The 13,999-nt window shown below is 36.9% G+C and overlaps 1 protein-coding gene across 3 annotated transcripts; it reads left to right on the top strand.

The window, feature by feature from the left end:
- Positions 1-8,569: 8,569 nt before the first annotated feature.
- Positions 8,570-13,711, top strand: LOC104215444 (uncharacterized). 3 transcript variants are annotated; one of them, XM_070174101.1, is made up of 7 exons: positions 8,570-8,728; positions 10,297-10,469; positions 10,667-10,759; positions 10,835-10,933; positions 11,015-11,376; positions 13,349-13,398; positions 13,488-13,711. In XM_070174101.1, exons 2-5 carry the CDS (start codon positions 10,461-10,463, stop codon positions 11,126-11,128), a joined length of 315 nt encoding a protein of 104 aa, XP_070030202.1. In that variant the 5' UTR covers positions 8,570-8,728; positions 10,297-10,460; the 3' UTR covers positions 11,129-11,376; positions 13,349-13,398; positions 13,488-13,711. The 3 variants fall into 3 exon arrangements, 1 of the variants encoding a protein (XP_070030202.1); XR_708195.2 differs by lacking the exon at positions 10,667-10,759; XR_708194.2 differs by lacking the exons at positions 10,667-10,759; positions 10,835-10,933.
- Positions 13,712-13,999: the final 288 nt, after the last annotated feature.

Below are 13,999 nucleotides of genomic sequence, written 5' to 3'. Positions count from 1 at the left end.
CTAACAGTCTGACCTCCACCTCTAACACCTTGACTCCTACCTCTAGCTAGCTGAGCGGGTGGTGGAACACCCGGTGCTGGAACCATAGCACGAGAACCCTGGTGTTGAGAACTGCTCAAAGCTCGAGGAAAAAACCTAACAATGTGCCTCGGATCACCACATGTATAACAAGACTTCGGCTGCTAAAACTGTTGACCTTGAAACTGACCTTGACGGCCTAAGTAAGCACCCTGAAAACTCTAGAGTGTGGTGCACTGATAAGAGCTGGTGGTGCACTGTAGGGCAACTGATCAAAATACTACATATGAGAATCCCGACCACTTGGAGCACTGTGACAAGCTTGAAGTGCTGAATGAAATAGCCTGGAAGGATGGCCACTACCAAAAAAATCCCTGCCTCTAGATGAGGCACCAGTGAACCTACCAGAATGACGGGGCCTCTTTTTAGACGCCTGACCACACCCCTGTAATAGAACCATCTCAACTCGTTTGGCCACATTGGCTGCATCCTGGTAAGAAATCTCACTCCCTGTCTCCTTAGCCATCTACAATCTTATAGACTGAGCTAGTCCCTCAATAAATCTCATCACCCTCTCTCTCTCAGTGGGAAGTATAATAAGAGCATGATGGGCTAAGGCAATTAATATTGTCTTGTACTGAGTGACGGTCATAGAACCCTACTGGAGAGGCTCAAACTGCCTCCGATAGTCCTCCATCTAAGTGCTAGGAAGAAACTTCTCCAGAAATAACTGAGAGAACTGGTCCCAAGTCAAAGCAGGCGACCCAGCTGGTCTAGCCAAACAATAATCCCTCCACCAAGTCTTGGTGGAACCTGATAGACGAAAAGCAGCAAAGTCAACCCCATTGGTCTCCACTATCCCCATGTTACGTAGAACCTCATGACAGCTATCCAAATAGTCATGCGGATCCTCAAAAGATGTACCGCCATAGGTAGTAGTGAAAAGCTTGGTGAACCTATCAAACCTCCACAAAGCATCAGCAGACATAGCTGCTCCATCACCGGTCTGAGCTACAACACCCGGCTGAACTACCCCAACTGGCTAAGCTGCTGGAGTCTAAAATTGAGGAGCCATCTGCCCCGGAGTGCGAGTAGAGGGAGTCTGTGCTCTTCCCCCAGCCTGAGAGATGGCTGGTGCTAAAGGAAGTAAGCCTGCCTGAGCGACATTCTCTATAAGGCCCACTAGACGGACTAGAGCATCTTGGAGTACCGAGGTAGCGATGAACCCCTTTAGGACCTGAGCTGGGCTTTCTGGAACGGTTTGGGCTGAAGCCTCTTCCTTAAACTCTACCTGAGGCTCCATTGCTAGTGCTGCTACTCTGGGCTGAGCCCTTCCCTTGCCTCGGCCTCTAGCACGGCCTCGGCCTCATCCTCTGCCCCTCGTAGGAGCTACTACTGAGCGGATGAAGAAGTATGTGTTCTCGCCATCTGCGAAAGAACAGAGTAGAAGTTCAATTAGCATCGAGAAGTCAAGTCGCACGATAGAGATGAATAGATGTGAAGTTATTCCTAAACTCTGTAGTCTCTAGGGGATAAACACAGACGTCTCCGTACCGATCCCTCAGACTCTACTAAGCTTGTTCGTTAATTGTTAGACCTAATCAACTTAGAGCTCTGATACCAACTTGTCACGACCCGAATTTTCCAACGTCGGGATTATGATGGCGCCTAACATTTAACTCGCTAGGCAAGACAACGTTACTAATTTGTTTACCATTTTACTTTATCTTTTAGCAATTTACAAGTTAACATAACATAAATAGCGGAATAAAATGCGGAAGAATGGAATTTAACAATCTAACTGAATACTAATACGAAATCCATAATACAACTCCACCCAGAACTGGTGTCACAATGTCACGGACTGTCTACGAATACTACAAATAGTGGTCTGAATAAGAAAATACAAATTTGTCTCAGAAATAGATAAAACAGAAGGAAATATGATAGAAGGCGACGCTAAGGCCTGCGGACACCTGCAGGACCACTTCGGGTCTCCACTGGACTGAAGACAGCAACCTCGAACTACGGTCCGTAGGGTCCAGTAGCAGGATCTGTACAAAAGAGTGCAGAGTGTAATATCAGTACAACCGACCCCATATATTGGTAAGCGTCGAGCCTAACCTCGGCGAAGTGGTGGCGAGGCTAGGACACGATAACCATAGAAACCTATGCAATTAAATCATATACGAGAAGCAACAATAGCAAGAATTAAGCAAATAAGACGAAAAAAAGGGAAACATACTGAAGGAGATATCAGGTTATGACAATAATAAAGTAAAGCAACAAAAAGTAAATATCAAACTTGAAGCAATGGAAATAATAACACAGTAACAAGTGCACGACATCACCCTTCATGCTTTTACTCTCTCATAATCATGGCACGACATCACCCTTCGTGCTTTTAATTTCATTAATATGGCACAACATCACCTTTCGTGCATTAACACTCACAATATCGGCACGACATCATCCTTCGTGCATTAACTCTCGCTCTTAATATCATGCACGACATCACCCTTCGTGCTTTACACTCTTCCTTACCCAAACAATAGGAATAATAACGTCTCGGCAAGGGAGTCAACAATAGAAATAACAATAGATACAATACCGGCCCGACAAGGGAGTCAACAATAGAAACAATATCATCCCAGCAAGGGAATCAGCTATAACCAATCTAGTTTCAATAGTTACTTTAAAAAATAAACCTCAACTTGAGCCAATACTCGACAATGATCAATTTCGAAGAATTTATCATAAGGCTTGTTCCACAGAGCTAATCATTAATTTAAGCATGAACAATACATAATAAAATCACAACAATCTTAATATAAGACTCACGAGAATGCTTGACACCAATGTATAGATACTCGTCACCTCACCTATACGTCGTGCTCGACACTAACACATAGCAAATAAGACACAACACCTATTCCCTCAAGCTAAGGTTAGGCCAAACACTTACCTCGAATTCCACGGTCAAACTCAAGCCTCAAATAACGATTTTCCTTTTGATTCCACTTCCAATTCAATTGTATCAAGCCAATATTAATTTATTAACATTAATTGAAGCCAAAGAAACCAACTCAAATGAAAATTATAGATTTCCCAACATTCTTCCAAAAAGTCAAAACCCGACCCTAGGCTTGCTTGGTCAAAACTCGAAGTTCAAGCCAAAACTCGTTCACCCATTCATCCAATAGCCCAAATATGCAATTAGCTTCGGAATTCGACCCCAGGTCGAAGTCTAAATCCCTAAAATTTTAAAATACCCAATTCTCTTAAAATCCCTAATTTTTACCCTTAAAGAACAAGATTTTAGCTTAGAAATCTAATGGGTGTTTATGGAAAATGAAAGAAATGGGTTTAAGAACACATACCTATGATTTGGTGTTGAAACTTCTCTTCAAAAATCGCCCAAGGTCGAATTTTAGGGAAGGAGATATGAATTTTTGAAGAAATCCCGACCTAGGTTCTGTTTTTAATCGCTGGACAGACCTTTTTCGCATTCACGAAGGGTCTGTTGCGTTCGCAATGCTTGTGGCCAGAAGGGCCTACGCGTTCGCTATGGTCTGTCCCCCTGACCATCGCGTTCGCGGGCCTGGGATCGCATTCGTGAAGAATAACTCAAGGTCTCCCCAGCCATCTCCATTACACTACGCGTTCGCGTGTGGCCAGTCGCGTTCGCGAAGAGCAATCCCCCAAGTGCTGTACGTTCCCGACCAAGGCCTCGCGTTCGCATAGAAGAAACCCCTCCCTAGCCCAGCTTGTACTTTGCGTTCGCGTGAGCTGTATCGCGAACGCGAAGAACAAAATATCAGTATATCAGAAGCAGCAAAACAGCAAAAGTTCCTAAGTCCAAAACAATCTGAAACCTATCTAAAACTCACCCGAGCCCTCGGGGCTCCAAATCAACATGCACACAAGTCTAAAAAATCATATGGACTCACTCGTGCGATCAAATCGCCATAATAACACCTAAAACTACGAGTTTAGCATCAAAATCAAAGAAAAATCTCAAGAACTCTTAAAGTTTTCATTTCACAACCGAGGGTCCGATTCACGTCATATGAATTCCATTTCTTACCAAGTTTTATAAGCACAACATAAATACCATATTAAACCTGTACCAAGCTCCGAAACCAAAATACGGGCCTGATACCATCAAATTCAAACATCTTTAAATTTTAATAAACTCTTATATTTTCAGTTAAATTCTTTCAAAAATTAATTTCATGGGCTAAGGACCTGGGAATTCAATTCCGCGCATACGCCCAAGTCTCATACTTTTCCACGGACCCTCTGGGACTGTCGAAGCACGGGTTCGGGTCCGTTTACCCAAAATGTTAACTGAATTCAACTTAAATTCAATTTTAAAGGCAAAATTAGCATTTTTCTCAAATTTTCACATAAGGGATTTCCGGATATATGCCCGGACTGTGCATGCAAATCGAAGTGAGACAAAAGGAGGTTTCTAAGGCCTTGGAACACAGATTTGACTTTTAAAATAAGTGATGACCTTTTGGGTCATCACATTCTCCCTTCTATCATATTTTCTTCTGTTTTATCTATTCTGAGACAGGTTTGTATTTTCTTATTTAGACCACTGTTTATATTATTCGTAGACAGTCCGTAACATTGTGACACCAGTTCTAGGTGGAGTTGTATTATGGATTTCGTATTAGTATTCAGTTAGATTGTTAAATTCCGTTCTTCCGCATTTTATTCTGTTGTTTATGTTATGTTAACTTGTAAATTGCTAAAAGATAAAGTAAAAAGGTAAACAAATTAGTAACGTTAGCTTGCCTAACGGGTTTAATGTTAGGCGCCATCATGATCCCGACGGTGAAAAATTCGGGTCGTGATACCCTCTTCGCGTTCGCGTCTTCTGTTTCGAGTTTGCATAGTAGAAACCTGTCCTTGAGCACTGGTACTCGTTACTCTTCGCGTTCGGGTGTTTCCCTACGCGTAGGCTTCCGTATTTTCTTCTCCGCATTCGCAAATGTTTATTCGCATTCGCGAAGCACAACTTGGGCAACCTTCATTTTTCTTCTTCGCGAACGCAATCCTTCCTCCGCGTTCGCGATGCTTTATCACCTGGGCAGAATATAAGATCTTCAAATCGAGGGTTAGTCCATTTTTATCATATTTTGACTTGTAGAGCTTGGTTTTGAGCGATTCTTTGTGGGGTTTTCAAGCAATTCGATTGGGTAAGTGTTCTTCACCTAGTATCTAATATATTCCATAATTTTATCTTCATTTTTATCATTTAATTTGTGTTTTGGGTTGAGGAAAATATTGGTTTTTGAAGAAAACTTCTAAAATGAAAAATCATGATTTGAAGGAAAACATAATAGTATCGAAATTTGATAATTTTTGTATGGTTGAACTCGTATCGAAATGGGTATTCTATTTTTGTAAAATTTGTCGGGTTCCGAGGTGTGGGCCCAGGGGTCGACTTTTGGATCGATTTTTGGATTTTGTTAAAGTTTGAGACTTTATGATCCGAAATAGTTTCTTATGAGTTTTATTTGTGCTTTGAAGTTATTTTGGTTAGATTTGAGTCGTCCGGAGGTCTTTCACCCAAGAAGTTCATTTTAGAGTATCGGTTTGTCTTCTTTGAGGTAAGTATCTTGCCTAACCTTGTGTGGGGGATTTTCCCTTAGGATTTGAGTCTTCTATGCTGATTGTAGTTTGTGTACGCGAGGTGACGAGTGCGTGCTCGGACTTAATTGTGGAAAATTGGCCTTTTAAGGTTCGTCGGTCCTTATATTCACTAAGTAGGAAGTTGTTCTTGCTATGATTAAGTTTCCTATTTACTAGTTTCAACTCTACATGCTTAAATTAGAAATAATTGCTTTAGGATTCACTCTTATTGCCTATTTGACTTAGTTGAAGATTTTACCTCTTCTATTGGCCTGCTATCTTTTCATAACTGCTTATCTTTATTTGAAATTATCATCATCTTATCCTACAGTTGTTTAGTCTTAATTGAGGTTATGATTACCTTTCCGTTGTCTATCTTTAATTAAATTGTTGAATATTCTTCGTAATTGCCCAACCTTAAAAGAAGTCTAGATATCCTATGTTTTAGTTGACTTGCTCTTATTTGGAACTGTATATTGTGGATCGTTGTGGCATATTAGTTCCTTCCTTGTTGAGCTGTTCTTTATACGCCTAACATTCTTTACTGTGGTTATTCCTTGTGAATGAGTTCTACCGTTTCTTTGTGATTTAAAGTTCTTGAGTTGATTTACTTGTCGTACTTTATATTATTGTCAATGTTGCTGTTGTACTTGTTGTGGTGATGCACGAGGTTTTTGCCATACTGTAATTGTTATCTCTGTTGGCTGCGCTGCGTATTTACTTTGGGACTACGGAACGGTATTTCGGGAGATCCCCCAACACTACATATTTACTTTGGGACTACGGAACGGTATTTCGGGAGATCCCTCTGCACATTTACATTTGGGACTACGAGACGGTATCCTAAGAGATCCCATGTTGTTATATCTGTGTTCTGAGCTGTTGTTCTTCTATGCTTACATTCTGGTAAACATTCTACGTGTTATCTGTTCTTTTCCTTATGCTTATTAGCTGGTATGACCTATGTTAGGACACTTGCACAAGCATACACGTAGCTAAGCACCCTTATCAGATAGAGAGTTTCTTGATATTGCTAAGTATAGATGCATACCCTTATTTACTTGCCTTCCATGTGAGAATGGCTCTATTTGGAACCTGAGTCGTCAATGCGATTATGAGGTATGATGAGGGCACAGGATGCCAAGTGTTTGGGTTTAGGTATTGAGACCCGTATTGTATGATTATGTGATGAGGTGTCACAGGGTGACTTATATTCGAAGGATATTTATTTGAAAAGATTATATTCGAAAGTTATTTTATTTTGAAAGAACTATGTTTGAAAGATATTTATTTGAAGGAAGTATATTTCGAAATATCTTTATTGGGAAGGATTATATTCTAAAGATTTCTATTCGAAAACTTATGGGTGAAAGATTTATACTTGAAGGATTTGACTAATTGATTGGAGTTTGTTGGCTAAGACCTGATGTAAAAACTGTCGTAGTAGCTGAGTTATTACTCGTCTTTACTGTATTTGTGATTTCGGATTTGGGTTGTGTTCTGTTCACTCTTCTGTGTCCTTATTATGGTGTTTCACTGTTACTTGTTTTTTCCTTCCTTATTGCAATTACTGTATTGTTAGCCATATCGCGTAGTCTTTATGTAGAAATCATGCACTGTTGTCTTTATACTTATACTTCTTCAATTTATTAGACCAGTAGTTGTCTTGACTGTTCCATATCACTACTCCACCGAGGTTAGTCTTGATACTTACTGGGCACCGCTGTGGTGTGCTGATTCTATGTTTCTGTACATTTTTGTACAGATCCAAGTATTGGATCACTAGTAGTTGTTCGGACCGTTGCTGTGGAGACTCAAGGTAAACCTGTTGCTGCGTTTGCAGGCTTCGGAGTCACCTTCTTATTTTGTGTTTACATTGTTTACTCTTATTTTGAGATAGTTGTATTTTAGAAGTTGTAGCAAACTCTGTAGAGCTTATAACTTATACCATCGGTTTTGGGAATTGTAAATTTTGTGGAGATTTCCCTTTCAAATTGTTAGATGTTCTTCTATTATTGTTGTTATTCTGAAAATGTTAGGCTTACCTAATCCCTAACACTAGGTGCCATCACGATACCCAAACAGAGGGAAAGTTGGGTCATGACAGTATAATTGGCCACACATATCTTAGTTATGCCATATGAGAGCTAACATATATCGTTTAAGAGAAGGATGTGATATTAGGATCCAGCTGGGGTTAGAGTATCCCAAAACGGTGGATTGATTGTTAGCATTAGCTGACATTTTCGAAGGATATTACAAATGTGATTGTAGTTCTCCTTGTGAGACATCAGGTATGCACTCTAGAATAAGTACAGTTAGATATGAATACTAGAATGTTCAGAAAATTCAGAAGATAGGCACTGGAATCCTAGAAGGGATAAATATTTACCTTAGTATGGCTCCCGTCCATAACAAAGAGAGAATGTTAGGTGACCCGATAAGGCAGTGGATGGAGCAACGGGAGCTAAAAGCGAAAGAATGTTTTCTTGAAGTTTTCGGAATTAGGATATAGATAGAAGTATTAGCAGGAGAATAAGAAAAGAGTAAATGAAGCATTATGAGTAAGATGTGATAAATGGTTGCAATACAAGAAAAATCCTTATCTGTGACCAACGTTTAGGGGCGAGTTAATAATCCTGTCTCTAAAAGTATATGTATTTGGACGAAATTATATTGTAGTTCTTAATGCTGTATTTTATTGCGAAGGTACTAAATCTGGTCCCTAAAAAAATTAGTAACTGGTCCCAAATTATAATTGAGGGGCCATGAGCGGGAGAGAATACCTCCAAATATAATACTAAAATAATAAAAAAATTATTATTTTTAAAAAAAATAGGCACCAAAACTAATGTACTAAAATTTAACATCCTTAAAATTAAAGAAACTTTCTGTTTTCCCAAAACACAACTACTCTGCCCTAGTCTCTAATAAACACAAAGCAACCCTGCCTCCCTATCCATCTCTCAAATCTGTGTTTTCTCAAAGCAAAGGTTGCAAATTTGTTGGTTCGTGAATCGCAGGTCTACCCTAGTTTTCAACCTCGCTCATTTGCGAATCCCAGGTATGCCTCCTCTTCTGAGTTGCTCTTTTTCTTATCTAAGTGGAATTCGCTTTATTGCTTTGGTGTATTCGACTTTTTCTTCTCCTTCTTCTCTAACATTAAATTGGTAAAAAGTTTCATAATTTCGTTTCTTTTTTGTATAACCAATAAAAAGATTATTGGGTTGGGATTCCTAATTTGATAATTTGATTTCTCTGAAGTATATTCATGTTTATAGCGTATTGTGTGTCTGAAGAATTAATCTTCAAACAAGGGAAAGGTATATTCATATTTGTTCATGTTTGTAGTTCGGGGGAAGGTATATGGCAAGGAGTTGCAAGAAAAATGCAAAAAGAGATTAGCCTAATTTATTGCTCGGTGGAAGATTAATCCTCGGGGAATAGTGTGAGGGTAGGGTCACATGGGGAAGATTGGGACAACTATCTACAGATGGTAGAGGTTGAGTCTCGACGGTAAAGTAGTAGTAGTTTAATGTACTGGAAAGCCATTAGTTTCTCTTCTTTTCTTTTGTTATGGATATGGTTAGGGATTTAAGATAGATATTTGGCAGGATTTGACCCAATTGGTTAATATTCATACCCAATCCATCGTGTGGCCTTACTATATTCACTCTAGAAATTGAGCTAAAAAGAGTTCGAGGTAGGAACAAGTGAAAAGAAGTTGCATCACTTGAAGTCAGACAAAAGCTGAAAGTAACCTTTTACAACAATCGAATAGTTGGAACAAATAGCAAACTATTCTGAAGGCACTTGGGCAGAATAGTTCGTGACCGCAATATGTGTCCGTTGGGAGTATCATCGTGGAATGATATTAAACAAGAAAAGTTGAATTACATGTGGGCAGCTATTGAGGTAACAAATGTAGTTAAGAGTATGCATGTGCATTTTGAGTCGCATGTATAATGGTATTATTTGCGCTGTTGAGAGGAAGACCATAGGTGTAGTTTGGTGTGGTTGCAAACTTTTTATTCATAGAGTGTACTATTCTTATTAGAACCTGCTTAATATTTTGCTGGTGTCTGGTGCTTAATATAGCGCTAAATTAATTAAGCTTCCCATATATATGCAGGCTGCAAAAAAAAAACCATACCTGAACTTGATATGAATTTATATATTATTGTTAAATTATTCAAAGAAACTGCATAAATGTTTTTGCTTATGACTGTGTATAGATTTTTTAATTGTGATTTCAGTTTCTATTAATGGAGTACTTTTCTTTTCTTGTTGAAATGTGTCCACAGTTGGAATAAAGTTAGAAAATAAACAAATTATGCATCGAAGGGCATAACGAGCTGTCTTTATGAACCTACAATTGTTTTTCACTTTCACTAGTTAAATTTTCCACCACAACTTCTTGAGTTAGCTAAGAATTCTTAATAAAAATTATCATATATTTGCATGTTACCATCACATTCAAATCACTATACAATTCTAATGATGTTGATGATCTTTGATTTCTTTGTGACTGCAATTTCTTTTTTTTTCCTTTATCTATAACATGCGTTATTTGTAACAGTGCATTATTTATCTTGTGATGCATTAACTCAACCAATATTTTGATTATTGTAGGATAATTTTGAGAGTGTTGACATGAATGATCATCGTGATCATATCTTGGGATGGATGAAAGAGTTATGGAATAAATGGAGAGGATACTTGCACGCAAAATATGTGAAGAATAAGCCAATCAAACAAGCTCTTAGGAGTATTCCAAAGGGAGTAGACAAGAAAGAATGAGAGTGGTTAGTAAAGGAATATTTTTCTTCAGAAAGTTTTCAGATATGCTCAATAATTTAATAGTCTATTTCGCCAAAGCATCTGTAGTTTGATTCCCTTTCCTAGCACCAGATATATTTTTTCCGCTATATTTGGAATCAAACCTAAGTATACTATTTAAGTTTATTACAATAATTATATTTAAGTATATTGTTTCACAAAGGCGAGAAGCAATAGGAATGCAGCAAACCGAGCTAAGTTGAACATGCTTCACCATGTTGTTAGTAAGCCTATTCGAGAGATAATTTATCAAAAGGTATTATCATAAAATCTCTATTTTCCTAGAAATATTTACGAGGTATTTTTTGACATATTTTCCTTTTATGTAAAGGGCGGGAAAGATGGCAATCCACTAGATTTGGCAACAATTTTCTTTGAGACTCGTAAGAAAAATAACAAGCTTGTTGAACCTGAAGCAATTGAAAAACATGTATGTTTTGTAAATTGAATATGTAAATTACTTGAAATTTTATTGGTTCTGATATAAAATATTTTTTCATATGTTTTGTAGGCTCAGATTGAAGAAATAGTTCAATCGGATCCATCTTTACCTAGCATAGAGATAGTAGAAAATATTGTGGACCTCAAACCCGTAGCCATGTATTTGGCTTTGGGGGTGGAGTAAAGGCGAAAGACTTGAAAGGTGACACTTCTTCAAAGGCTCAATTACTGTCCGTGCTACGTTCAATTAGAGAGAAAAATAAATCTTTGAATGAGGAAAACAAATCCTTACAAGATCGATTGTCTACCTTAGAAGATGAGATGAAAGAAATGAGGAAAATAAAGGAATTCTTTGCTGCTCAACAATCACATGTCTCTCCTTCGACATCGTTCGTTTCAACTGAATGACTACTACTTTTGTCTGCTGACCAAGTTAGTAACAATATTTGCTTACATGATATTTTAAGCTTAAGGTGTTTCTGTCTATATTTGCTTACATGATATTTTGTTGGTATTTGTACCTTGATGCTTGTTTATTATCGTCTGTGAAGTGTTCTGATCTCTTTCTCGTTATATTTGCAATTTTTCTTAGATTTGATTGGTGAACCTGTTATCACTTGATTTATGTGAAGGGAGTTTGACTCTCTTAGTTCCTGACATCTTTACTCTTATGCTGCTGTTTCTTTAGCTTATAGGGTGAAATAGGTGATATTTAGTTCTTTGTGTTACTGTTACCTTTAAAGAACTGTTGGTTTTAGGTCAAAGTTTGTGTCTTTTTTAGGGATTTGAATGATGAAGGAAACTTGGAATTTTTTATTGTTAGTGAAGAGTATGTTTTTATTGGTGTTGGGAGTTTTGTGTGTTTCTGGTTTTGATCATGCTGATAATTTCTTAATAGATTGTGGATCAAATAAGGATACTAATGTTGGTAATAGGGTATTTATGGCTGATAAATCAGCTGTTAAGTTTCTTTCAACTTCATAACATATATTTGCTGATACCCCTTCAAATTCTATTACAAAAGCTGATGATTCACCTCTTTATAAAATTGCTAGAATTTTCACTCAACAATTTAGCTATAAGTTTCCAATCATCCAAGTCGGTAGGCATTGGATCTGCCATTATTTTTATCCATTTGTTTACCAAGATTATGATATGAGCAAAGCAACTTTCTCTGTTTCCACTCAACAGAATATTCTTCTTGGCAATTTCACTCCCAAAAATGTTACCGTCAAAGAATTTTCTATTTTCAGTATACATTCTAAGACTTGTTCCTTGAGTGAAGTGGTGACTTTGGTTCTGAATCTGACAGATTTGTATAATAACATGTGAATGATAAACAGAAAAACTACAAATCACCAGCGATAATAAATAGATGAAATAATAAGAGAGAAAAAAGGACTATGTATAAACAGTGGTAAATCTTCATTCTTTAGATGCTTGAGAGTTATAACATATAACTGATTAAGCTAAAACTTTCATATTCCTTATAAGATCTTTAATCATTAGTACTATGTCATAATGTGGTTCTATGTCATATTTGATGTTGTGTTCGGAGTTATTTTACAGTTAGGGCACATGTACTTTGACATCAGTTACTTTTCTTTGGCGAGTTCCACAATCTGAAAAAGAAACTTGCATTTCCATCTTTCAATTCTCAAGAATTATCTTTCTTCTTTATATTATTATGTTCTGTTATGGCTATGTATTGTAAGAAATGTAATAAATACCTTCTTTCCTATCTGATAGAAGACAAAAAAGAAGAAATCTTTAATTTTTCATCACTCTAAAAATGATGTATACTTATTTGATCAAGGTTCGCAGCTTAGCTGAGGAAGGAACTAAGAGAGTCGAACTTCATTTTTGTTAAAATATGTCACATGGGCTAATTCTGAAGTTACTTCCTTTGTTTCTTAGTATGACCATAATTTTTAAGGGAATTTGACATACTCTCTTGAATGGTAAATCCCGAGTTACCGTACTGGGATTTATCGAACCGAAGTTTGATTTGTCGTTAGACAATCATATAAATTGTATTGTACTATTGCTGTTGACAAGCTTGAGGTGTTTGAATTGAGAATATGAGTTATCAGCAAAAACTCGTTTGAAACAAGATTGAGGTTTGATTTCTGCATTTAGATAACAGGAATGTTTCTTTTGTTGCTTTTTCCTGTTTTGTTTTTGAACTTTTTGGAAGATCTTTGCTATGAATATGGAAATGGCTACTGTGAGGAAAGTAGCTATAGTGAGCTTAACTGCAAGCTTCAAACTTTCCTTGTTCTCCATTTAAAGATTCACTTTGATTCTCTGATTCTTCTTTCCCTTTTGCATATTGCTTTTTACTTTGCAATTTGAAATCCAAGTCTCCAGAACTTTTCTAATTAATTTTTTTATATTCATGTAGCCTTGTTGATATTGTTGGATAACACCTGATGAATTTAAACTGGTTTTGGGGTAAGCGGTTTCACCATTGCTAGCGTAAATTTACATATATCGTTTTACCAATAGTTATTCATCGTCTTTTTAAAATTTTGTACTTACAGATTTTGAAAATTGAAGCTACAATCAAGATTCGAGTTTGGAAGATACACAAGCTCATTATTATTTTGCTAGGAATATTATATAAAACTTGATATCATATTCTAGCTCAAGATGTTAGCCAAGTTTTTTTGTTAAGGTGTTGAGCAAATATTAAAACTAATATCATGAGATGTTAACATTGTAATTAATAATTTTATTTATATATTATATATATTACCTTTTTATACTTAGTTTTTTCAATAGCAATTTAATATTTTTTGAATAATAGATCATAAATATGGTCGTTAAAGTTACTACAATTAATTTAAATAGAGACCAGTGCTTCTCGTCTCTAAAAGATAAATTATGACTAATTAAATGATGGTTGCTAAAACTATTTAACGACCGAAAAATATTTATTTTCCATAATATAGTTATCGTCTATTAGAGAAGAGAATAGTGGTCGCTAAAACCATTTAACAATGGAAAAATATTTTTTTTTCATAATATATTAATCATCTACTGGGACGAGATA

Source organism: Nicotiana sylvestris, chromosome 5 (assembly GCF_000393655.2).
Source record: "Nicotiana sylvestris chromosome 5, ASM39365v2, whole genome shotgun sequence".
NCBI classification, from domain to species: Eukaryota; Viridiplantae; Streptophyta; class Magnoliopsida; order Solanales; family Solanaceae; genus Nicotiana; species Nicotiana sylvestris.
The sequence above is the reverse complement of the archived record's forward strand: the minus strand, read 5'-3'. Positions and strand labels throughout refer to the sequence as shown.

Coding starts and splice junctions, on each gene's coding strand:
- LOC104215444 (XM_070174101.1), top strand. Junction 10,760..10,834: donor GAGAGATAATTTATCAAAAG/GTATTATCATAA, acceptor TTTTATGTAAAG/GGCGGGAAAGATGGCAATCC. Junction 10,934..11,014: donor CTGAAGCAATTGAAAAACAT/GTATGTTTTGTA, acceptor TATGTTTTGTAG/GCTCAGATTGAAGAAATAGT.